Raw genomic sequence first — 25302 nt, 5'->3', positions numbered from 1 at the left:
ACTGCATACCCTTGTCTTAAAGAAAAGTTCCACCCAGATCATTTTTGCTTTCTTTTGGTTTTAATAGCCTCTTCCATCTTCTTGTTTGACAAGAGGCAAGGTAGTGAAGGTACAGAGGAAACATTTCCCCCATGAGCCCCAAGTTGCTTTACCTGAATACCTCTATCACCAAAGGTTAAAATCTTAAAATGTGTGGATTCTTCTCCCAAATAAGCCAAACCAACTTTTCCATAACACAATGCTTTCGGCACAGGCATGCCGAAGCCTGCAGTAAGGAAGTGCAGAAGATTTGTTTTTCTTTTTGCTTAGTGGTGCAGACCAAGCACTAAAAACCTGCTTTCTCTAAACCTCCTCAGATGTTACTAAGATTCAATCAAACTAGTTTGTTCTGTGATGTATTTGCCATAGCAGATTAGAACAGTACGAATGCAAAATAAAAGCAAAGTAAAAATAAAAGGATGGATGTTGATACAAACCTTGCTACTTCCATCAACCTTTTCAGTCTCTAAATTCTGAATTTGTTTCTCAGCTGCCTCAAGCTGCTTGCTAAGTTTCTGGATTTCCAATTTACCTTCAGAATTGGCTTTCTGAAGTGCAGCAAGGTCCAAAAGCTTTTCTTCAGCAGCTTTGATCTGTGGTGTAAGACTATCAATAACTTTGGTTTGTTCATTGTACTTGGCTTGCAGTACCTCTAGCTCCTTTACCTTTATCTCAGCTTCCTGTAATTTGTTTAAAGTGTCTTCCATTTCTACTAGATGCTGATCTTCCACACTTTCCAGTTTGGTCTTCAGACTTTCCAGGCTTTGCTCCTTCTCCTCTGTGACCGCCAACAGTTTTGCTTTCAGCGATTCGATCTCTTTTAAATGATGAGATTTTTCATTTTCCTGCTTCAGTTTTAAATTTGACATTTCATTTTCATAGTCTAATTTAATCTTCTCAATCTGAGTCTTTAACTCTGCAAATTCTGCCGTCTGAGCCCCTACACCTTTGCTGAAAGAAACTTTTAGCTCTTCCATTGCTTGCTGATGGGAGGCAATTGCAGATTCCAGCTTTGATTTCCACAGCTCTATGACATCCGAGTTCTCCTTGTTGGCATGATCCAGCTTAGTTTTCAAGGATTCATTTTCTTTTGCCATTCTCTCATTTGAAGCTGAAAGTGACTTGATCTCTTTCTGCAAGGCTTCTTCGCTAATTCCAAACTTCTCTTTTAGTGAATTCATCTCGTTCTGATGTTCTTTGCTAATTGCTGCCATTCTTTCTTGCAAAGAACTTATTTCTTGTAACAATGACAGAGAAGTGTCCACATCATCAATGTGTTTACTAGACTCTAATCTCCCTCGAAGCTCAGCTACTTCCTTCACCCGCAATGCTAGATCTCTTTCTAGTTCCATGATGCGAGATTTTTCAGATACCGTGGCCACCTATGGTTAACAGCGTTTTAAGGAAAGAAGAAAGATTATAAAAGATAAGTTTCATCCAAAGACACTTAGGCCTCACTGAAAAGAAACCACCATGTGTTGCAAACTAACATCATTAGTGTATTCTTACCAGCATTTTGGATTAGAATACCTTTGAATTTCTCTGTGAACTCCGATTTCTAGGGAAATTTTGAACCAGCCTTAAGAAAAAGCAGATGATTTTACACAGAAGGCTGTGAAACAAGGCCAACTATTGTTTCCCTTCTGGATAAACTACTGCTTTAAAAAAAGGAAAAATGTCCACATCTTTGTATTACATGCATATCATACTCTCTAAAGGTGGAATTTAGTTAAATGCATTTTTCTGAGGTTGTCTGGAAATAACAACTTGTTTTAAACAGCTTACAGACTATGCTTATATATATTACCAGTATTTAACAAAATGTTTCTCAGAACCATTTTAAAGAAGGCTGGGAAAGAACAGAGAACCCCGAGGTCTTTATTTGTTAAAATAATTGCTTCCAAATTAATCTCATGCCAGCTATGAAACTGTCAGAGAAAAATATAAACACGTTTTTCACCTACAAATCCTTAGAAACTCCTGCTACATCCACTCCATCGTTCTCTGTGAAAAAGCATCCTCACATTATCTGAGCTTTTCACCCACTATTGAAGCAGCTTGTGGTAGCGAAAAGCGTGCAGAGCTACCTCAATAATTTCTAATTAGGAAGTTACTGTTTCAACCTCCTTACTATACCAACATCCTGGAAAAGATATTACTTACCTGCAATTGCTCTTTAAAAGTACTTATTATAGAGTACGTTCTTGGGTTTATAATATTCGTCCTACCACAACTTCACGAAAAGCTCCATGTGTGAGCATGAATATAGATCTCTATATAACTATCCTTAAGAATAGACATCTGCTGAGCTTCTGACTTGGGACAAAGTATGTCCAGTAATATTTTGGCAGGCTACAGTATTACGAATGCAACAGGGATATCCATGAAAAGATTACATCATGGGTGGAAAAAATACCTAAAAAGCCACTGCAAAGCATGATTTAGCAAAGTAAGTAGTACAACAACTACTTAAGACCTCAGAAACCAAGTCTCAAATACTAAATTTGTGTTAAAAGCACTGGCACCGTCAATCTTACTTTTTTGGGATTCAATGAACTTTGCTACTTCTAAAATGAACCACTGAACATTCCTTTGTGTCAATTCACAGTCCCATTTGCTAGTTTTGACTTCAAGTTTTAAGACATCTTACCTGAATTCTTCTGAAGAAATGAGTATATATACACAGGCATACACACACACACACCACTGAAGCTCAAAATTAATGCTAATTTTTAGTGTTCCAGCTATATCTATAGCAGGTACTGATCGTGGCAGGTGCAAGGATCTGTTTCAGCATGTGTTATACTCAGCAGACTGTGTCATCAGAAATCTTCCACAATACAAATCAGTCTTGTTATTCAAATAGTGAAAACCATTACCCTAGTGTCTTCTAACTCCCTCTGGAGTTTGTCAGCTTTGGTCTTTTCAAAGAGCAGGCTCTGTTCAAGCTCCTTAATGCGGGCATGCTCCAGTTTGGTCTGCGTCTGTTAGTAAAAAGGGAAAGGAAGAGAACACAACGGTGCCACCATCACATGCCAGCACAAGAGGAGGGAGCCACATGCAGGCCGTGCTGCCAGATTCTTCTACCAATGATGAGCAGAGAAGATGCAGTGGATAAAATGAACAGGGAAATGCTATGGATGAGAAAGATGGACTGAAAGTGTAAATGGACATGTAAAAAAAAAAATTAAAAATGTAAAAAAAAAAATCACAAACGAAGAAATACGAACAAAAAAGTTTCATGCAGCCGAGTAGAAGTTATTTATCAGTACATGAAGTTTTCAGCACAAATTAGAATAGTTATGTAAAAAAATACATATGTGTATATATCTCTATACCTGTTCTGATAGGATGATAAGACCCTTTCCTTGTCATCCCGCTAACTTTTTTCTTTAATGCATTTGGCTTATTTTAGAAGTTATTCAGTTATTAACCAGGGGACAAAAATTCATCACTGAAGCTCATGTGACAAATCAAAACTTTTTGTTTTTTTTTTAATAGTAGCTGTACCTCAAGTCTCAGCCATAAAAATCCTTCTGGCCAAGACCTGGGAACATTAAGGTTCATTTGTCACTATGGTATGAATTATTTGAATAGAAACAGAAAGAGAATGGTTGTCTATAATTGCAGAACCCTCCTAGGTTTTCCCCCTCCTCCTCTTTCAGGAAGGAAGCAAGCAACAAGTAAGATTCCCCAAAACCAGGCAAAAAAGCAAATCGGTCTGGTTTCTCTATAGTTACTGAAGTCTAAATACATTGAACAAGAGGTGGAAGTAAGGAGGAAAAAAAAAAATATCTTTGTAATTCTAACAAGTTCCTAAAGAGCAGCAGGAAGCAGATGAAACTAAGTGAGCAGGCACCTCCTGCCTTTTGCTTACAAACAGGCAGATTTTTTAGCAAGAACACAGAATATTGGATATTCTGGCTTGATACCCAGATACCCCCAGAGGGCCCACAAGAGAGCTTGAAGTTTGAGAGATGCAGGTGAAGTCCAGCAGCTAGTTCAAGTCTGACCTGCCCCTCTGAAGGGGGGAAGAAAAATGGAAAAAGAAATATAGAGGTAGGAACCAGGTGCCCTGCCTATTTCTGAAGTGCTGAGATTTTACTATTGGATCAACCTTGACAGGTCGCTGTTAGGATAAATTTACTACAAACCAAACTAAAAGGATTATGAAAGTCTATTGCTGCTTCATAGTGTCTTTTCCAAAAAGAGCAGCTTTCCAGGGTTTGGCCACATTGAGAGTAAGGTGGATGTCCAGAAGAAAACCGAATGAAGTCGAAGATGTGTTTATTAACCGAAGAAGTTGCAACCATCAATCCTGATGAAAGTTTACACAGCTTAACCACCACAGTTAATCTACTGCGGAACAAAGTAACACAGTTAGCCCCCAAGCTCTACAAACTACTATAAAGAGAAGAGAGAACTGCAAGGTGGACAGCCACCCATTGAACACCGGATTGAAAGAATCTGAGAAGGCAGGAAGACACATGAATAATTCTGAAGCCACACTGCTGCCAAAGCCACAGCGCAGCAGTGCGTGCACAGCTGGCAGGACGCTGCTGCCTCTCTGATCTTTGTAATATGATATTTAAAAATCCCTACAGAACTGTGTTATTTATAGAGTGCCAAGCTGATTAGAACTGCCTCCAAATCAGCCGCAGCAGTTAAAGATCTTACGTAGTCTCTGCAGAGCAAGTGGGATGGGGATGAGCCTCTTGTTTTGCTTCAGGCCTGTTCTCCTCCAAACACAGTATTGCTTTGACAGCATAAAGTTATCTTCTTCCCCAAAAGCATCCAGACATCTGGCAGTTTCATTTTTTTGAAACATTTTTCCATGAAGAATGGCTGTGAAAAGTTGGCTACTTTACTATGTAGTTAGTAGGTCCAAAACACTAAAATCCATGAACACTAAAAGTTGCTTCTTAGATTTGTCTTTTTTTTTTTTTTAAAAAAATTCCAAAGCAGATTTGTTTCTCTATCAGCGGAAGATCTTCAGTGTATATGGGGAATAAAACCCCCACGAGAACACAGATCACTGGTTTTGCCTCCCACAGCCTTTGAAACTGGAACTAAATATTCTAAGACAAATAATATTTTGTAAGTGGCTACAATTCAGTCCCCTCTCTGAGACAGGTTAGTATTAGTTCTGATCCACAACAAAACTGCAAGACTGAAAAGTAATCTATTTTTAAAAATCAAATATTCATACCTTCCTTGCTGTAATTCACCAAAGGGAGCTATTAAAACCCAAGAAACCCCAAACCTGAGAGTTGCAGAATTCTCCCTGCATGACTTTGCAAAATATGCTATCTTTTTCAGGATAAATTTTTCTATATTACATAAAATGCAAAACACTTTGATCTTTAATTTTATAGACATTGCTCTACTACTGCAAAGATTAGATATACCATCTGATTCCTGAGGTTTTTTTAATCCCATCTCATATATTACAAAGGGAAATAAGTTTAAATCCTACCAAAATGGAAATAAAAGATTAAAAAAACCCCAAAACCTCCGGAGATCTTTGCTGGACACCTTTTTCCCCATTTAGGGCAAGACAGATTATCCTTTAAAGAAGTCTGATTTCCAACGGACAGGCTCCAGTTTCCCTGAGGTAAAAATCACAGCAAAATTTTGATTCACTCAAATTTCTCTCCCGATCATCTATAGAGAAATGTCTAAATGATTACGTTTTTCTTTGAGGAAACCCAGAGCACAGTAAACAGAGAAGAGCAGAGAGAACTACAAAAAGAAGAAAAGAATTTGATTGCAAACCTTAACTCAGATGGAAAAGAAAAACAGAAAAGAAAAAAAAAAAAACCACAAACCCAACCAAAAGTCCAAAAAACAAAAGAAGCATCTTCACCTTCTCCAAAGCTTTGCAGCTGATTAAGTGACATGGAAACTGGACGAGACTTACTTTGCCTTGAACCTTACAGAATTCCACTCAAGTAAACTTCAGAGACCAGTCATCAGCTATTTTCAGCACTTGTGTACTCTATCTCCTCTTTCATTTCCAAATAAACCTTACTGTTAAGTTCTCCATCTATAGGGCAAATGGAAATTGTGCTGAAGCCATAAATGCTGATAATTAGTTCTAGGATAGGGGCGAGATGACCTTCAGTTCCTTCGTGCTGGGATAACAATCACAGGACACCACGGAGATGACGAGGCATTAGCCTAAAAACTAAGTGCTCACCCACTTCTCTCCTTTACAGAGTGAAAATGTCCATTTTTTTATGGAAAAAATCAAGAATAGGGAAATCAGGAGTAAAGATAGGATTAAACAAGGAGTGCACAAAACAAGAGAAAGGAAGGGCACATGCAGATTTACTTCTAACACACCGTGAGCCTGATTGGAAGCCTAGAGGAGACCCCAGATCGCTGAAGTAGCTTCGCAAAAGGGACACCTAAGAATGCACAGCAGGAAACCAGTTTTAGTCTCAAGAACTTCCTATCTCGGCTGGGGACGCAGCAGAGGAGGGAGCCTGGGATAAACCTTCCTGAGTCCAACCAAAGAGAGGGCTTTTAAATTCCGCTATTTGGAGCTACGGAACCAAGAGGGCTGCTTAAACATCTTGTATGGCAGTTTCTGTTACCCAGTACCATATATTTTCCCTACGTAATTCAAAGAGAAGCTACAGGAAGATGCAGTAAAATCAGACAGCTTTGCACACGAATTGTTCAGGTGTTTTAATCACCTCTCCCCTTAGCATTTCATGCTAAAAAACCAAGACAAATAAGGGGAGGTGGGGAACATACCGATTCTTTTTCCTCAGAAAAATTCATCGGCTAATTGCATACTGCATCTATTGAACAGCAGCAGGAGCTTGTAGGAAAGCATGTGGGATTTTGTGAAGAAAGCAATTAAAATCCTACATTTAAATGAAAGACATTTCCAGATCCTGGACAGTCATTTCCTACAAGCTCCTATACTCTTCAATTAGTTGCCAAGATTTTGACCCTACAGAATTCTCATGACACATTCGCCCTCTCTTCAGTTAATGGGGATTACAACGTTTAGTCATGACACACATTCTTTTCAATAAATGTTGTAATTGCTCTGAAAGCAACATGCATACAAATACTAGAGTCAATGTTTCAATAACAGATTATGCAGTTAGTGAATAAGTATAAGCATTTTCTGCACACAATCTGTTAACATGGGATGTCTCTGCACAGTTAAGTGCCCTCTTACATTTTCTGGGTCTTCCGAAATCTGCCTCTTTCGCTATCAGTAAAATTAAAAAACAAACAAACAAAAATATTTCACCTGCAGACTTAGCACTATCATTCCAACACAAACAACAGGATACATTTCATTATCTTGAATTCAGTTTAAACTCTTGAAGTTATGCAGCTTGACAAACCAGTTTTTAAGATGGTTTGCCATGGCTATTGACTGATTTAACAAAAAACAAAAAATTAAAATTTTCCATGGACTAAACAATAAAAGAAGCATTCTATAAAGAGTCTAAATAGGTATCTTAAAATGAATGAAAGACTAAAATAAAAAAAATGTTATATGAAATGAGTAATTTTCATAAGGCTAGCACTTTAATCATAAATGGTTCACAGGAACACAGTTTGTACTTTACGCTGTGCAAGAAATTCCAATATTTTCTGATCAGACAGAGTAGAACCAAACAGCATCTTGCTTTTTCATTTGAAATTTGGTATAAAAACTGGCGGTGCTCAAATAGCTGAGAGTAATCCTTCATTAAATATTTTCTATTCTGATTGTCTAGTAACATACTGGTTTTAGCCCAGTATTATAGGTATACAAACAGTAGAAAGATGAAAATTGCACACAATTGCTATTTAGATTTTGTGTGCAGTAACTCTCAGGACAAAACATTCTTTGTTATCAATCTTCCCTTAGGAAAGCACAGGGATTATTCAAAAAATTGATCTAAGAAAAACAGGTCTAGGCTTCAATATGAATTTTCAAAGGCATAAATATTAACTTGCAATTTCGTAACTTCAAAATGCTTTTTTGTTGGAGGTTACTTTTAATATCAAAAGGTAGAATTTTCTATTAATTAATTTAATTACTCTAAACAACAACAGCCACTCCACAGTACAACCCCTTGGCTAAGGTGTGTAACCGAATTAAGGGTGCAATCCTGTAGTTTCAGGACGATCACCTTACTCAAGGACTGCAGAACTGGGAATCACTTTCATGTGCTTTGCATATGCTTGGACTGCATCTATTAATCATTCCTGCCCTTCTCTCCTAGAGAACGGTACACTTAATCTGAACTGATTGCATTTCTGTGTCCTACTATAGACCCTGTTTACAAAGCTGGAGATATTTTACCTCTAGGTCTCCTTTGGTAATGGATTCTTCTTCCACACGGAACTGAAGGTCTTCAACTTTCCTGTGGGGACAATGCATTAAAATTCAGGTAAAGAAAATGCTTTCAAGCTCACTTTTCAGTGGAAATCAAAACTACAGTGACATCATTCTGATTGCACCGTGCCAGAAACATGAAGGAGAAATCTCTCACAGGAAGCATCAGAGAGAAGGAAAGCCACTGACTAAAACACAGCCACTGACAAAGGCAGGCATCAGTCTTCCCGCAGCTCTATAAAGTATTTTGTTGCGTTTTCTGATGAGTTAAAAAGAAAATCTTTTTTCAGTCATCATTGATTCTCTCGCTCTTTCACCCTTCTGCATGCCATCAAAAGATGGGACCTAAACGAACAGTTTGATTTCACATTCTGTATATTCTACCATTCACTAAGAAATAGCCAGCAAACTTCGGACACATCCGATATACCCACGAACCTTCTAGAAGTGCGCTGGTCAACTTGCATCGAAACTGTAGCATAAACAAACATATGTTAGGTGTCAAGATGAACTGTAAGATGCGGAAGGGGAGTGCAAGCAAGAACATTGACTTGCCTTGTGTGGAAAAATGACTACAGCTATAACATTAAGGAAATTTTAGGGTAAAACCACAGCTGCTACTTCCAGGGTGGACTGTGGTTGGTACACATGGAATCTACTCTCCAGTAGCTCCCCAGGCCACAGAACCTGCAACCTCAGCACGTGCTAAGAGGAAGGAGCAAGCTGGAGACCCAGCAGCCAGGCTCCATTGTAGTCCCTGCAGTAAGGGGAACTTGATGGTACCATGTGCTGTCCGGTAACCTGGACAGTAGCTGCTGAACAGGGAAGATAAGGGAAGATGTCGGCTGTTGAAGCAGCAACTGTGGTGAAATAGCCTTCCTCAGATGAACTTTGCTCATTGTAATTTCATTGTAATATCAAAGCACACCTCCAACCCAAAGCTACCCACCTCCAGGGTATGGCCACCCCTCACTGAGTACGCGCTTTACTGACTGTACCCTTAAAGGTAAAGCGAGAGAATTCTACATCTATCAATAACAAAAGTACGTATGACTGGAGTCACTCAAGTTTCACCTAGAAGTAAAGAAATAATAGAATAGTAAGTTGGGAAAGGGAGAAGTTAGGGAAGACTCCATCGTAACTGCTGGGATCAGTCAATGGGCTGAGCCCATCTTCACCCCCACAGGGATGCCTACCAGTTAAGAACCATACTCAATATGCACTTAATTATTAACTCCAGCTGGCTTTCATTAGTGCTTAGAAGATTTTTTGTGTGTACTACATCACGCTTGTTCTTGCAGTCTGTGTACTTGTCCTGGTTTCTGCTGGAAGAGTTAATTTTCTTGGTGGCTAGTGCAGTGCTGCATTTTGGATCTGGTGCGGGAACAGTGGGGTTGGGGACTTTTTGGTTTCTGGGGCTTGCCAGTGGGAGGGCTGGAGTGGCCCGGGAAATGGGGAGGGGACACAGCCAGGACAGCTGACCTGAACTAGCCAAAGGGTCTAGTACCATATGGTCTTCCATACCACGGGACATCACGCTCGGTACATAAACTGGGGCGGGTTGGCTGGGGCTACTGATCGGTCAGCGGGTGGTGAGCAGCTGTATTGGCCATCACCAGTTTTCTTTTCTCCCTTGCCTTTGGATTTCATTCCTCTCGCCTTCTCCCTCCTTTTCATTGTAACTGTTATTATTCTTTTGTTTTTATCTCAATTGTTAAACTGCTCTTATCTCAACCCTTGAGTTTGCCATTCCTTTCTGATTCTCCTCCCCACTCCCCTGGGTGAGGGGGGAGTGAGTGAGTGGCTGCGTGGCAGTTAATTACCAGCTGGGGTTAAACCACGATGGTACTATCAACAGCAATCCCAAACCTTAATGTGTCACGGATTTGTGGAATAAAAAGCTCTCAGCTGAGATCTGTTTTGAGTTAGTTTCCAGAAACTTGAATAATTGATCTGACTGGTGAATCTGTCCCCATGAATCCCTGAAGAGGACAGCCGAGTCACCCTCCGCTCCACGTGCTGTCCAGTAGAGTCCCTGTAGCGAGCTCAGACAGGCTGGTCGGGCACAAGCATCTCCTCTTCCCTGGGATGTTGGCAGACTAGTCAGACACAAAGGGCTGGGGGAAAACCTCCTCCTTAATGACACCTTGCCCATACAGGAGTCTTAGAATGAGAAGACAGAGGTGAGAAGCTACTATCTGACTGAAAAATCTGAATAAGTTATTTTGTCCCTCCCCTGATTCTGTTATACCCCAATGAACAAGGGGCCAAATCGCTTCCTTTTCCCCTTGATGCTTTCAACATTTTAAGATGTTGCAAAGAAAGAGACAAGCACGTCTTCTTTCCTTTGAATTACACACACTGCTGGTGCCTGCAGCTTGGCTGACAGATGTAGAAGAGAGTTACAAGTGATGGAGAACTAAAATAAAAGGACACTAAGAACTTGGAAGGCAGTGGGTCTCACCAGTGTGCTTTGGGAGACAGAGGATGAGAGATTATTTGACTTCAAGTCACTGCTGAGACTGACTTGGAATACATATTACAGAGAGCCTTCCAGGTAAATAAGCCTAGAAGGGTTAGGAGGCAGGAGAAATATTACACCGCTGAAGCCATGAATATTTTCCGGGCTGTAGGACGTCACTTCGGGAATGGGTAGCAGGCGCAGAGCGGCACTGTCACATTGCCTAGCCACACACTGAAGGTGAGCCCAAGGCCACGGAGGATTGCAGTAGAACAGACTCGCACTGACCTGGCAATCAGCGAAAGTAGGTCCATAATCAGGCTACGCAAGGTGCTGCAAAGCTGCTTTATCTTTTTTTTTTTTTTAATTTAAAACCCCACTGCATTATTTTGTAGACCATATACAAATAATTCCAGACCTAATCTACTGCTTGTTTTGAAAGTTCCACTAGAGTGGCTTTCACAAAAAGGCAGCATGAAAATTATGAATTTACCATTGCATTTTGTCATCTGTTATTTCTCGTTTTAGGCAGGCCTTTCAGAGAGAATGACATCTGACTAATTTCAGGGGTGCACACAAGCCTACAAGGCAGACTCACAATGCGTTTCTAAATGACTCTTGCTTTTCAAAAGCATTCCAAATCCACCAAAACAATTTATCAGATTATTTCCTCACCTAACCTTGACCCAACAATTTATCAGGTTATTTCCTTTCCTAACCTCATCTTACCTTGGTAATCTCAACTCTTTTCCTCAAATGGTTATGAAAGGGAATTAGAAAAGGCATTACAATTAACAGCTTTAACAATTTTCCTGTAAGAGACAGACTCCACCTAGAAGCACATGACTAACAGTAATAAACTATTCACAAGAGAACTAAACTGCAAATTCCTAATCCAACTCTGTCAGGAAAAGAGATTATCAAAATTTTTGTTTGGAGGTGAGAAGAGTGTTCCAAGATGATCAGGTATGATCCATTAATCTCATATGGGTAGAAATAAAATCCTTCATAACAGAAAGCAATACTAAAAGGAATGAGTTGCATGAAATTCAGCTATAAACAACAGTTGCAGCCTCTAAGCAAGTACTTTCTTTGACATTCCCTCTCCAAATTTAAGACATGGCCTTTTTAGTATTCATTTTAAGAAACTACAGTACGATTTTAGACAATAATTTCCCATATCTGCATTATTCAAAATTTGTTTCATACTTGAAACTCACAACATTTGCTTTTAATGCAGTTTGTTTTTAACAGTTACACTAACGAAGACATAGTTGAGTTACCTTTTCTCTTCCTCAAGCTGATTGAGAAGCTCCACTTTCTCCCTATCAGCAGCCTCCACCATAGCTCGTAGCTGGTCCATTTTTGCTTCCATCTCCAGTACATGCTAATCAGTAGGAAGAGTAAGAACAAAATCTACTAAGTTAGGCAATACGCGAATTTTTTCCAAGTTACATATCTGGACCTCAGTAATCACAATTTGGTAAAGTGATGGCCAAAGGGACAGGAACGTTATCGTAAAAAATACATATATATAAAAAGATTGTAGAGATGTATAAAGAAGTTCAACAAAAATGAGTTAAATGAAGTAGATCTGCTATCTCATCAAGTCAAAGCACCCACAATGAAGATCTCACAGTATGGACTACTCTAGTTTTAGCACATCACCTCTTACTCCCAGATCTTTTCAATAAGAAAATGCAATTTTGCAAATGAAGTCAATTGTATTAAAGCCTCTATGTTAAACACAGCAATACCACTCTTACCCGATCATGTCCATCGCGAACAAGTGCTAATTCCTGCTCTATTTCCCCTACATGACTGGTTGCTTTTGCAACTTCTGCCCTCTCCAGGTCCCTTTCTGCCAGGAGCTGTTCAATGTGTTGCTGCTTCTCCTTCAGTGCCTCCTGTAGGGCTGTGGTACCAGAAATTTTTCTTGCATATCTGGACGATGTTTCTGTCAACTTCACAAAGCAAATACATTAAAAGTCATTCTGTATCAAGTGAAAACGAGGGCTATCTCCAGACTCTACAAATATTGGGTTAGTAAAGCAAATGCTTCCTGTGACTTACTGCACTTTCTCCCTTTACATTTAAATGACTTCATTTTCCAGAACGTAACAATGGCCATATATGTGTAGTAAGATTGTTTCATAGCAAACAGCAGCTAGTGTGTAGAAGGCAGAAGCCTTGAAGTGAAAACAAAAGGCTGCCCGCAATCTAACGCATGTTTGGAGACTCACACAAAGGCTAGCTCATTATGTTTCTAAGCATCTTTTTGAATTCAACAAAGAAAGATAGCCTTTTAGCAAGTTAAAAACATTGTGCCTCCAGTTATTAAGTCATCACCTCAGGTCACCAGCAACAGTTAACATTTTTAAATGCTCTATCAAAAGCTTTTGGAACTCCAAGTAGCATCTGGCATCTCTACTATGGCAATAAAACATCCAGGATGAAAAGCATTTACCTTGACCTAAAAAGCCAGCTTTACAGTTAAAACCTTTTGAGGAACAACTGGTACCTGATTAAAACATATGTTTATATCACATGGAATTAAATTACCTCTGGAAAAAAATCTGCAAGATTAAACTTTATAGATAAAAATGAATCAATCTGGAGAACTGTAGCTAAAATGAACCTTAGGGTTTTCCTTGACCTTGCATGATCTCTGCCTCACTGAATGGAACCAGTGTCAGTGAAAATTCAGCATGGCCCTGTCTTCTACTTCCTCAAGAGTTTCTGAGCTAGAAGGGAAAGCAAATAAACTGAAATTATGTGGTAAAAGTGAGCAACAGTTGTGAAAACACCAAGAAATGAACAAAAAAAATTAAATCCAATACAGCTTTGAAAACTGACTTTAAGCTTAACAGCTCTGAAATTTGTCTAAGTATTAAACGAGAATGACATCTCAGTTAAAGCCTTATTTTAAACAACAAACAATACACAAAGGCTTGGTCTTCTGTTATGTTAACCTCTAGTTCTGCCTAATAGTATTGCCCAAGAATAGGAGCATGTTTCTTCGCGATCTTTTCAGAGATCAAAATGCTGAAGAGTAGCTGCCACACACAGTCTGGAAAGCTGGCATTGGACAACATTTCCAAAAAAACCCGTAATATGGATGTATTTTCCTGTCATCACAAAACCACGCTTCCCCTTCTGTTAATACGATTGCTACACAATCTCTAACCTTTCTACTCACAGCCTTGAATGATATGTCTACAAACCACTGCAAATGCTGGACCAAGTGACTGAAAAGGCACACGAGACAGAACAAAATATATCCCACTTCAATGCTTAGATTAGTTGTTTCAGACCCTTTCAGTTTCTAGAAGATATCTCATTCTAGAATGCACTACTTTTTAACAATTCTAGCTCTTAAAGTCAAACTTGACTTAATGCACGATTCCAAAAGAAATCTGAAAGGTTTCAGAGAAACATCAACTTCCTTCAGACTTGGAAATACAAATTGCATCAGACAGCCCTCTTAAATCATTAGATCACCTACTCTGACAGTTAATTTTCTTACACAGGAAGATGAAAACAGTAACAGCCCTGAATAATTGAGAAGACTATGTAAGAGTCCAGCTATTTCCTGATAAAAGTTGAATTTTACTAGAAATTGAAGCACGGAAAGTCTGCTGTGTCAAAATTGATTTCTGGAAATCTTGTCTCTTCAGCAGCTTAACTTTTAAAGAAGCGACAGAATTATTTTGACAGTGCTTTTAACTTGAATAGTAACCAAATGTTCACATTGCCTGAGAAAGAGAGTTGGAAGAAAGCTGGAATTTTAATTCCAGAAATAATGGATTACAGAAGATTTGTATTTTATGGCCTAAAACATGAAAAGCCCTGGGGCAGAACACAGATTTGCAAAATAAGCAAATACACTGTAGACATTTACAATGTGTAACTGCACTCTCTTGCTGCTTAGGGTATCATAACGTACAGCATAAAACGTAGAGGTCTGTATTAAAGCTTCATCAGCTCACAAAGTCACTATATATTAGTGTAAGAATTTCAAACTAGAGGGCACATTGCAGCTACAAGTGCAACTTCCAGAACAGATTAAGTAATCAAGTCCCACTGTTTGTGCCAAACAAAAATCCGTTACGTTTTTGGTGAGACGGTATTAACCTTGTTGCCCTGACCAACTGTTGACCTCTGTTCTCTTGTAATCTGCTTCAGTTTTGAAGGGCCACAGTAAGTCAGCTCTCTCTTCTGCACCTGCTGGTCAGTGGGACAGTATGCCAGCTAACCTGCTCCAGAGCAGTGGGAGTGATCTCCTTCTAAGTAGATGTATTTACGTACTTCAGTATATTTAAAAAAAAAAAAAAAAAGGGAAAAATCTAGGGTGACTGGGGGGGGGAAATCAATTCTTTCTATGCTTTTAATTGCCTTAAAAGAGAGACTTTTTAAAACTCAGCTTTCCCAGAAGACTTCCGTTTTACTGCTGCAACCCAAGATTAGGACATTTATGTAACAGAGCAACTTTAAAAGAATCCATAGTAAGTGTATTAGGTGGAATTAGTACTGTGTTAGAATTCACCTCAGCCACTGTGCTTTGCAACATTTAGCCTTTATGAATTCACAGGATTAAAACCAAATCTAAAAGAAAAGAAAGAGGCTTCTTGTCAGCAATGACATGACAATTGCTACTTCTGTATTTCTCAGCCAACTCATCTCTTTGAAAGTAAAAGAAAACCTTTTACACTTCAGACAATTTGAAGCTTCCTGCTTAACAATACAAGTTTGGTCTTTGGAAGCTTTAGTGCACACCAAATCCTCACACGCAAACCCCGTATGACAGAGGGAGTGCTAGGAAAATGAGCAACTAAATGGGGATTCCAGTCAGAGAACACTGATGCCTTTTCAGTTTGTTGGCATCACAAGCCTCTTTCTTACTGCAATAACTCAGTTAGCCTGAATTAACTGGGTAAGCTCAAATATTCATATATTCAGCTACTCTTCAGGGCTAGCTAAGATTTCCTTCCTTCATGCATGCTTTGAATGAAAAAGAGAGCACAGTTCAATGTATATTGTGCTCTGCCCAAGATCTGTTCTAGTCTCAATTTATGCAAGTAGACCACAAGCAAGTGCTGTGTGGATTCCTGCTTGGGAACGTAAAGCATGCAATAGAAAAAGAAGCTTACTAGTCCTGTACGGCTTGGCTTGCTGCTTACTGAAGATGCCACAGAACTGAGAGAGCTCAGGGAAGATGCACTTGGACTACGTTTCAGGGCTGTGGGAGTTGCAACCATTTTTCGCACAGTTGTCTTCGCTTTTGCTGGTGTGGTTGATGGGAATCCAATCTTCGTAACTTTGTGGACTGGAGCAAACAAACCGTATTTTGGCTGACATTGAAAATACCTTTAAAAAAGCAAAGCAGACAGATGAGAGTACCAAATTAACTTCTGTCTTTTCAGATACATAGTCTGGCTTCACAAAGAATTCTAGATCGATAGTCTGAAAGTATTAAAGGGCAGGGTAACAGCTGGTGACAACCTAGTCTACATTAGATTGCAATTTATTTTTTTTTTTAACACTAGATTTGGAAATTTGAAAAGCTGAAACAATATGATTGTATCAGACTTCCGAAATTCAACACAGCTAGAGCTCCATTTCCTAAAAACTCCATTCAGATACAAAGTTTAACATGCATAGCTTTCCTTTTCCATACATTCCTCTGAGCTACCAACAAGCGTGATAGCATAAAGTTAAAAGTAAAAATCAGGTTTTAATTAAATCAAACAGTTTTGTATTTTATTACATACATACCTATATATGTATGAATATTTGAATATATAGAACATATACTCTTGGTTATATATAAACAAAAGCCATTTAAAATTTTAAGTTGTGATCACCTACGTTAAGGTGGCGCAATCCTTGTAAAACTTCTTTTTAATGAGTTAAAGGACTGTGCCTTAGCGATGTGAATTAATGCTTTCTAGATGTGGCTTGTTGGAGGAAGCAGCTATACTGTTCCCAGTCTTTATCATGAAGCAACTGTTGGTATAGGAGCTTTCAGCTCCTGTGACGCAGGAGGATTTCCCTTAAGTTCAGCTGTTAGATACCCAGAGGTACTTTATTAACTGAGCCTTCATTCCGAGCTGAGAAACCAAGCACACATTCAAAAAGCAGGAAATTGTGTTTTCCATTACCAGTCTATGAATAGAAGTCACATGGGAATAGGAGAGATCAACTAATCCCGTGAATGTGGGATTGATGCAGACTTTCAGAGATGTGTAGGCGTAAAATTCAAATCAGTGTCTAACAACCCATCACCACCATCAGCAGACACTTGGGTTTACAGCCTAACTACTTCCCTTGATATAAAGTTTCATGTAAGATATTAAAAAAGACAGAATAGAGAGATGCAAAAATCTTTAAGGTGGCTGCTACCTGATGATAGACTAACCTTGTTCCAGCAACAGCTCCATCATTCTTTCCCAGAGGTTCATCCAGTTCTACTCCACACCATTCTCCTTTAGCAAAGTCAGTTTCTCCCAAGAAACGCACGACTCCAGCTTTTGTTCCACCAACCTAAAGCAGTAAGACACATCAACTGCATTTACTGCATATCCAAATTAAAATACCAAATAGAGTGAAAAAACTTTCAGAATAATCATGTTGACGAAGCACATTTCTTATTTCAAGCTGTGTATCCTTTTCCTACGAGTTTGTTTTAATGTTGAACAGAACTTCACAACCAAATTGTGTACAGAAGGGGAAAAAAAATAAAAATCACTTCCCTAGCGTTTAGTTCTGTACAATTTGGTATTCAGGGAGTTCTTCATGACTGAAGGCCACAGTTCTATTAGGTGACTTGATATGGCTGTAAGATTAAAAATATAACAAGACTCAGTATAACCAGCATACTAAATGTAATACATTTGTACTATAGTTTCACACAATTTCTATCAGCAAATAAGGATTTCTAGGAACTGCTTATTTCTTATTCTAATTCTGTGAGGAAAAGTAAAAGAAATCAAATGAGAAAAAAAGTCTTTCATATTTTCTCTAGGGAATAGATCAGATCAACTACATAGTACAGCCCTCCTGCATTTAAAAGAACTGATATAAAGCATGATGCACAGCACTTTCTAAAATTGTAGATGCAAACAGCATCATAATGCCTTAGGGAGGGAAGAATTAAATTAAATGAAGAAGCAAAAGGTGTTCAGTGTGGCCAACACTTGCCAAGAAGGGCCACAAGCCAGAACTGCAGGATTCTTGCACATCAGAATGACAATATACTGTGCCCTATTTTTGTGAAAATCTGTTCAGCCTGCATCTAGCATTATGAAAACAAGCAAACCTTAATGAAAACCTCTTAAAGAGAGCCTCTGAAATCAACAGGGACATTTACAGGGCCATTGTTTTTTTCCCCACTTGTGTTTTCCAGCACATATTATACAACAAGGAATATTTTGTAGCCTTGGCAGAGAGGTTGGATGTAACCCGCTAACACAAAGACTTTTCCTTTTTATGTACTAAAAAGTAAATTAGGATTTCCTATAATTTTTACATTAGACATTTTATTTCTTGGGGGGAGCTTCCCAAGATCAGAAAAGCAACAAGCTTCTTGTGCCATAAATTAAAATGCATGATCACAGTACACCAGATAATTCATATTAATACATTTTGGAAGTGTTCACACAAGAGGTTAATTGTGACGAATCAGGGAATGGAGGACATTGTCTTACATGAAAGCACTAAGTGTCCACAAAGTACAAAGCTAGTGCAAAGTAACTGCCACACACATTTGTGCTCATCAACTTCCCGGAGCAGACAGCTCTGTTAGCAATGCAAGGCTTCAGCTGATGAGAAAAAAAATAATCAAACCCTAATCCACACAAACCTCAGAGAAGCACGGAAGAATAATTAACCCTTTTTGATATTACCGAAAGGAGAAAGCTGACAGAGACATCTTTTGTCAGTCTTGAAACAATGTTTAATCTGCAGATCACCTTTATATCTTGCTTTAAGTGGCACTGTAGCAAATTACTCTTCATGGAATAAACACACATAAAAGTTTACAGTTATCATGACTCAGCCTAAGATAGTAACTAGTAGAATGCTCGGTATTTGGTGTTCTTGGCAGAGAACCAACACACTTCCCCTCTCGAAAAACAAGCATGAGTACTGTCTTAGAAAAAAAAAAAATTGTAACTGGCCAAAACAGCCACATGGAATCCAAATCTCCTCCGTGGCACAGCGACAGAATATATAACGTTTGTCCAAAGTATTTCCTGGGAAGAACAACTCCTTATGTCAACACATCTTATTCACCCTCAGACATAACCTACTTTTCCTGGAGGATAAATATTGTTAACCTAAGTACAAACATAGAAATAAAATTTAACTGAGCTGTGCAAGAGAAGAATACGCATGCACGTCTGCTCTATCAGTCCATACTAGGTCTTCCAAGTTGTCCTCCTCCTTATTCCTTTTCTGGCAAGTTTGGGTGGTTGGTTTTTTTTTTCTTTAAAGATAAATTTGGATGCCATCTTTAGGTGGAAAGGCTGGTTAGTTCTGTGCGTACTGTTCTCCTACCAATTTTGTACTGTTGTCTGCCTGAATAAACAGAGTTAAATCAAAAGAGGCTGTAAAAAGCCCATTAAAGAAATTAGACAGGAAAGCCAGAACAATAGCCTAGATAAGGAGCATCCCTTTGAAGACAAGAGTCAGGTTTGTCCTTGCACAGAGGGATTCCTCAGGTCCTTTTACAGAACTGTTTAGCCAGGCCAAGGAAGTTTATTGCAGTTTTGTGGAGTGGTGGTGGGGTGGTATTGTGGTTGGCGTTTTTTTGGGGGGTTGGTGTTGGTTGGTTGGTTGGTTTGTTTTAATAAACAACCTAAGTCAATTGTGGCTGGAAAGCTGCCCAGTGGAAAAGGACCTGGGAGTGATGGTCCACAGCCAGCTGAACATGAGCCAGCAGTGTGCCCAGGTGGCCAAGAAGGCCAACAGCATCCTGGCCTGTATCAGAAACAGTGTGGCCAGCAGGACTAGGGCAGGGACCATCCCTCTGTACTCAGCACTGGTGAGGCTGCACCTTGACTATTATTGTGGTCAGTTTTGAGCCCCTCACTACAAGAAAGACATTGAGGTGCTGCAGCATGTCCAGAGACGGGTAACGAAGCTGGGGAAGGGTCTAGAGAACAAATGTGATAAGGAGCAGCTGAGGGAACTGGGGTCACGTAGCCTGGAGAAAGGAGGCTCAGGGGAGACCTTCTCACCCTACAACTACCTGAAAGAGGCTGCAGGCAGGGGGGTTGGTCTCTTCTCCCAAGTAACAAGCGACAGGACAAGAGGAAACAGCCTCAAGTTGTGCCAGGGGAGGTTTAGATTGGGGATTAGGAAAAATTTCTTCACCAAAAGGTTTGTCAAGCATCAGAACTGGCTGCCCAGGGGAGCGGCTGACTCACCATCGCTGGAGGTATTTAAAAAGATGCTTTAAATACCTGGAGGTATTTAAAAAGATGCTCAGGGACGTGGTTTAGTGGTGGACTTAGCAGTGCGGGGTCAATGGTTGGACTCTATGTTCTTAAACAACTTTTCCAACCTAAACAATTCTGTAATTCTGTGATTCAATTACCATAACACATACACATAAAACCTTTCCATAGGAAAGTAAGGGGTAAGCAAGACAAGAGCTATCTGAAGCACAGTAGTGGAAAAGGAGAACTACATGCAAAGACTCCCAGAGACAGGAAAAAAAAAATTGCAATCTCTTCCCTCCAACTCAAACTGTAAATAAGCTTTTGGGTAAGTAATGCTAGCTCCAGGATAATACAGACTAAACTTGGGTGCAGAATATTTGTTCCTTGTTATTTCATACCTTTGCCCTGCTCATCTTCCCCATTTAAGTAAAAAAATGTATGGCATTTATTTTGAAGACACTGCATTCAAATCACAAACCAGGAGGCTCAATCTGAAAGAAAAGCTCTGGCAATGACCAGTGCCCATTGGACCTGCTACCGCAATCACAGTGGAGGTGCACGGGACTGCAACCCAAGGCACGGTGGGAGTGAGCAAATGGAGGAATTCATATCCCGAGAACATATGGGGATGCACAACGTGAGATCCCCAGGAGAAACAGCAATGTGACTAGTCTTGTAACCATGGTATCAGGGTTATTTTAAAACAAGATGCAAGGAAGAATGCCAAAGAATTTTTGGTTTTTTCCAAACTTAGTCAAGCTTCTTTGAATAACTGGCTACTACATTCTGCTTTCTGCAAATATTGAAATGTGTATCCTTACCAATAGCAGGAATCAGAGTACACTGTCACAGTAAAGCACTCATAGCATCAACAAAGGTCTATACATGTAGTTTTGTTCAGTTTCAAGCAAAAGCCTTTTAAGTCTTCAGCTTTAAAGACAGGGTCAGCATTCCTCTCTAAAGCCTGAATCTGCTGAAGACTTTCAATCATTCAGATACCTGCCTCAAACAATACATTTATCTCCATCTGCAATTAAGCACTCTGCATGTGACCTACCTTGAAAGCATTTAAAAAAATAATCGCTTATTCCCATGGTAGTACAATGTGAGGTGCTACTGTATAACACACTATAGTAAAGGCTTCTTGTTGCATAAAAGTTGCCATATACAGACTTACACTTAGTGCTCTAAAGGGGAAAAAAGATTAAGACATGATTACACTAAACTGTATATACCAATGTGAAAAAATAATTCTACTTACAGTATAATAACATGCATTATAGAATTATAGAAAATTATTACAAATCCTAATCAGAATACTAGTGATAAATGTAATAAAAAAAACAACCCCAGATCAAAAGACTAGTTGCATTTGCCACCAGATCTACTTCCCAGGGTACATAAAGAACTACAAAAAAAAAAAGGGAGGCAGCTTCTAAAAGAAACAGGAAAAAAATTTATTAAAGTTTCTAAAAGTTATATGGAAAAATGGGGCATCACTACCATGAAGACATTTTTCCATGACCTTCATTCATGCTAAGGCAGGTCACTAAATAATAGATCAGAGAAAAGAGCTGCCAGAGCTTTTTTCAGTCAGTTACCACACTCAATATAGTCAAGCTGTAAAATATAAAGCAATGATATGCCAGAGAATCTAGGTTAGGCTACAGGTCATTGTGGGGTGAGGAAATTTGCTTGGCACTCACTAGTGTTATGTCAAACACATAGGAAAAATGATTTATTTCCACATCAAATTTTAACTAAGCTCATATTAATTTGTTGCGATGTAAAGTGAAACAGCAAAATGGGTTTGTAAACCTGAAGCAGTTGAAAACTTCCTAATGAAAGCACATCAGGACAAGCTCATCAAACTTTGTGAGAACCTTTGCAGAGCCACATTTCCAAAGATAAGTAGAAGTAGGAAACAAATAAACTAGTGTAATCCAGGGGGGAAAAAAAGACATGGTCTAAAAAAATGAGACCGCTATTTAAACAGCATTCATTGAAAAATACAGATGTCTTTGAAAAGAGGATAGCCACTGTCTGAAACTTTGTCAGTATAACAGTATCACTTACTTGGAGCAGCTGAGCAGAGTTAAAAGGTGAATAACAATTGCTCTGTCTCCCCTTCTGCCTGAGCACGCACTTACGGTGACTCTTGAAAAGGGTATTTCTGTGTTTGTCACATAGACACCCCCCCATTTTCAGAACCATTCAAACTACAGCACCCATATATGCAACACTTGAAAAAGCACAAAACATCCAGGCAAACAAATGGCATCTTTGAAAAACTGGGATCTACTAATTAGAATCTTCTTTCTCTTGTTCCTCACAATTTAGAGGAACTGTTTCCAGCTGGCAAAAGCAGTTGGATTTAATCAATGTGTTCACCCATTCAAGGCCAGAGAGAACCATCAGATCATCTCCTCTGGCTCTCCTGAAACAGGTCTTTACATTTCACCCAGCTGCATCCGTCATTAACCCTGTAACCCTACTGAGCTAAGCTGTATATGTGTTGATGTTTTTAGATCAGAGCTGATAGCCATCAGCAAACATGCTTCCACTGACGGTCTATTTTCATAGTTAATCACTCTGTTGTTATAAACATATTTGAATTTGAAATAAAAAAAACCCCACTGACTGTGGCTTCTAGCCACTGACTCTCATTATGCTTTTATTTGGACGATGATAGAGCTCTTCAGCAACTGGCATTCACCATGCACGAACATACATTTTAAATAAGGCACCTTAATTTTTCCCTTCATAAATTAAACAGATTGAGTTCTTCAAGTCTTTTATGGCAAGATACTTTCTCTTGCTCGAGTCATTTTGCAGCTGTGTTCTGAATCCTTGCCAATGGGCTTTTCAAATAACTGAGCATGTAACTACATAGAGTGTGTGATACTGACCAAAAGCACGGTCAGCACTGCTTAGAGCACAGGTATTTTCGTTGCTCGTCCTGCCACATCAACTCACGAACTCCCCTGCAATACCTTTAGCTCCTGGATCTTCTTTAGTCACTAGTCAGCTGCCCATGGGTGGTACGCAGCTTATGCCCTCATTCTTAGGCTTATAAACTCTGCCATTGAAGGCAAAATGCAACCAACAGCTTGAGCTGGTGGAGATGAAACAAGCAGCCCCTCTGGACTGCTCCATGGACATTGTTATTTACCCCTCTGACTATCCAGTGATTTCATCAGGAATGATTTATAATTACTTCCAGAGCATAGTATGAGATGAACTCAAAGAAACATCATACTAGTGACCATATCATCCAGTGGTGGTACCAAGCAATCCACTTTTTTTTTTTTTTTTTGTTAGGGAGGTGTGGGTGGGTGTTTGCCATCCACTGCCCAGTTCTTGAATATATGCATGAAGTCCAATGCTAATTTTGAAGTTAGATAGCGTTCAAAATTAAAATAAAAAAAATCAAAATAATAATAATAAAAAAGTCCCACTACACAACAGTTTTTTTCATTAAATCTATAGTTTTAAAGAAAGTAAAATGTTTGACAAAACTGCTATGTTTTAGTTTGTCAATACCTGGTTCTTGTCAGGTTTTGACTGTCTTTTTTTTCTTGATACTAGACAGCCCAGCTTCAGATTATCCTATTTCCTTTTAGAAATATCTTTGTAGCACCCAACACTTGATCAAGGCATTCTACTAAACTTTAAACCAGCCTCCCTAATTCAGAATTCTGAAACCAGTAATTCTGTGAATAGCAATTAACGATGTCAGTTTTCCTGTGGCATCGGGTATTATGGTCGAGTGACTTTGCCATCTAAAAATGCGAGAGTGACTACTGCTATTTCTGTTGATGGGAACAGCGTTTAGACAAGAACTTGATCATGTGGCTCCTGTGATAAGCAAAAATGAAGGCGAATTGCAGCTTTGCCAGAATTGGTGGCCAGATTCTCTACCTTCTATCGGGCTATCTGCTTCCATGAAACTTCTAAGAACTCATGTTTGAAACCTCCACATTTCTACCCAATTTGGCTGCAATTGGCTAGCAAGTTCAAAAGCCAGGTCCAAGTGGGCAGAAGAGCTATGACACTCGCACTGACACAGCACTAGCACACAACCCTTCACTTCCAGGAAAAAAGCACAGTTTAATAATTAAAAATTATGTGCTATTGAGGTTCAATTCGTTCAATCAACTTGTTCAGTCACAAAGGAAGCAATAAAAAAACCTAACAGCAATTTCGTACTACGAAAGCCACATGTGACTTCAACACCACAAAAAAAAAAAAAAAAAAAAAAAAAAAAAAAAAAAGCAAAGGCAAAGACTAAAATAGGTAAGTAAATAAATCGTCCTTCCGCCCATCCTGTGTAGAAATGAGCAAGGACAACATGTTCCTGGATATCACTCCCCCCGGAAAGGCAGGGGTAGGGGAAGGGAGACAAGGAGTCCACTCACACACGCATACACAAAATCCTAAACCAGCCTTGCATGCACAAACTATTAACAAAGCATTTGAAGTTACTTTTTGCTGCCATTATATCCCAGTAACTCACATGCAATTTTAAGTTAAATAAGGAGCTGCCAAACCACAATGACTCACAGTTAGAAACAACTCACACCTTGCTGCAATGAGATAAATTTAACATCTTGTTTATCTGTGAACAGACAGGTAACAAACTGAAATCCTGAAAAATGTTTAAAAGTAACATAAAAGCTGTGGTTTGCACAGAGAAAATCACCCAGATAATGAATTACAAAGCCTTTGGAATTAGCCCTTATCCTTCAGCTATATTCTCATATATGTATTTCATGCTGTGGCAGCCACTTTGCACGCTAGTCTACATTATCCTTTACAGTATCCAAAACACTATGTCTAAATATACATACATAAATATAAAAATTACTTTCACCCTTGACTTAACATGACAAAGCCATCAAAATACCCTACAGTCAACTCAGCTTAAGGATAAAGCAAAAATGTGATTGAGCAGTTAAACATTGTGGTGCATTTGCAGTTACAATAAACAAGGCTGGGGAGAGGAC

The 25302-nt window shown here is 39.1% G+C and overlaps 1 protein-coding gene across 12 annotated transcripts in view; it reads right to left on the bottom strand.

Moving 5' to 3' along the window:
- Window positions 1-25302, bottom strand: part of CLIP1 (CAP-Gly domain containing linker protein 1) — an 81437-nt gene that overhangs the window by 28628 nt on the left and 27507 nt on the right. For 10 of the 12 annotated variants that reach the window (XR_008745792.1, XM_055795913.1, XM_055795903.1 and 7 more), the window contains 7 exons: window positions 17272-17396; window positions 16004-16220; window positions 12620-12817; window positions 12137-12240; window positions 8360-8420; window positions 2919-3023; window positions 477-1421 (listed from right to left, as the gene is read on the bottom strand). Coding sequence is in view for 11 of the 12 variants with exons in the window: in XM_055795913.1 (XP_055651888.1) it covers window positions 477-1421; window positions 2919-3023; window positions 8360-8420; window positions 12137-12240; window positions 12620-12817; window positions 16004-16220; window positions 17272-17396 (1755 nt within the window). In the remaining variant the exon portion in view is untranslated. Of the gene's footprint in view, window positions 1-476; window positions 1422-2918; window positions 3024-7237; window positions 7271-8359; window positions 8421-12136; window positions 12241-12619; window positions 12818-16003; window positions 16221-17271; window positions 17397-25302 lie in introns of all 12 variants that reach the window. The other 2 variants (XM_027787091.2, XM_055795912.1) reach the window with 2 other exon arrangements.

The sequence above is a fragment of the Falco peregrinus genome, chromosome 2, assembly GCF_023634155.1.
Source record: "Falco peregrinus isolate bFalPer1 chromosome 2, bFalPer1.pri, whole genome shotgun sequence".
In the NCBI taxonomy this organism is placed as follows: Eukaryota; Metazoa; Chordata; class Aves; order Falconiformes; family Falconidae; genus Falco; species Falco peregrinus.
Note: the sequence above shows the minus strand (reverse complement) of the source record. Positions and strands in the feature narration are given on the sequence as shown.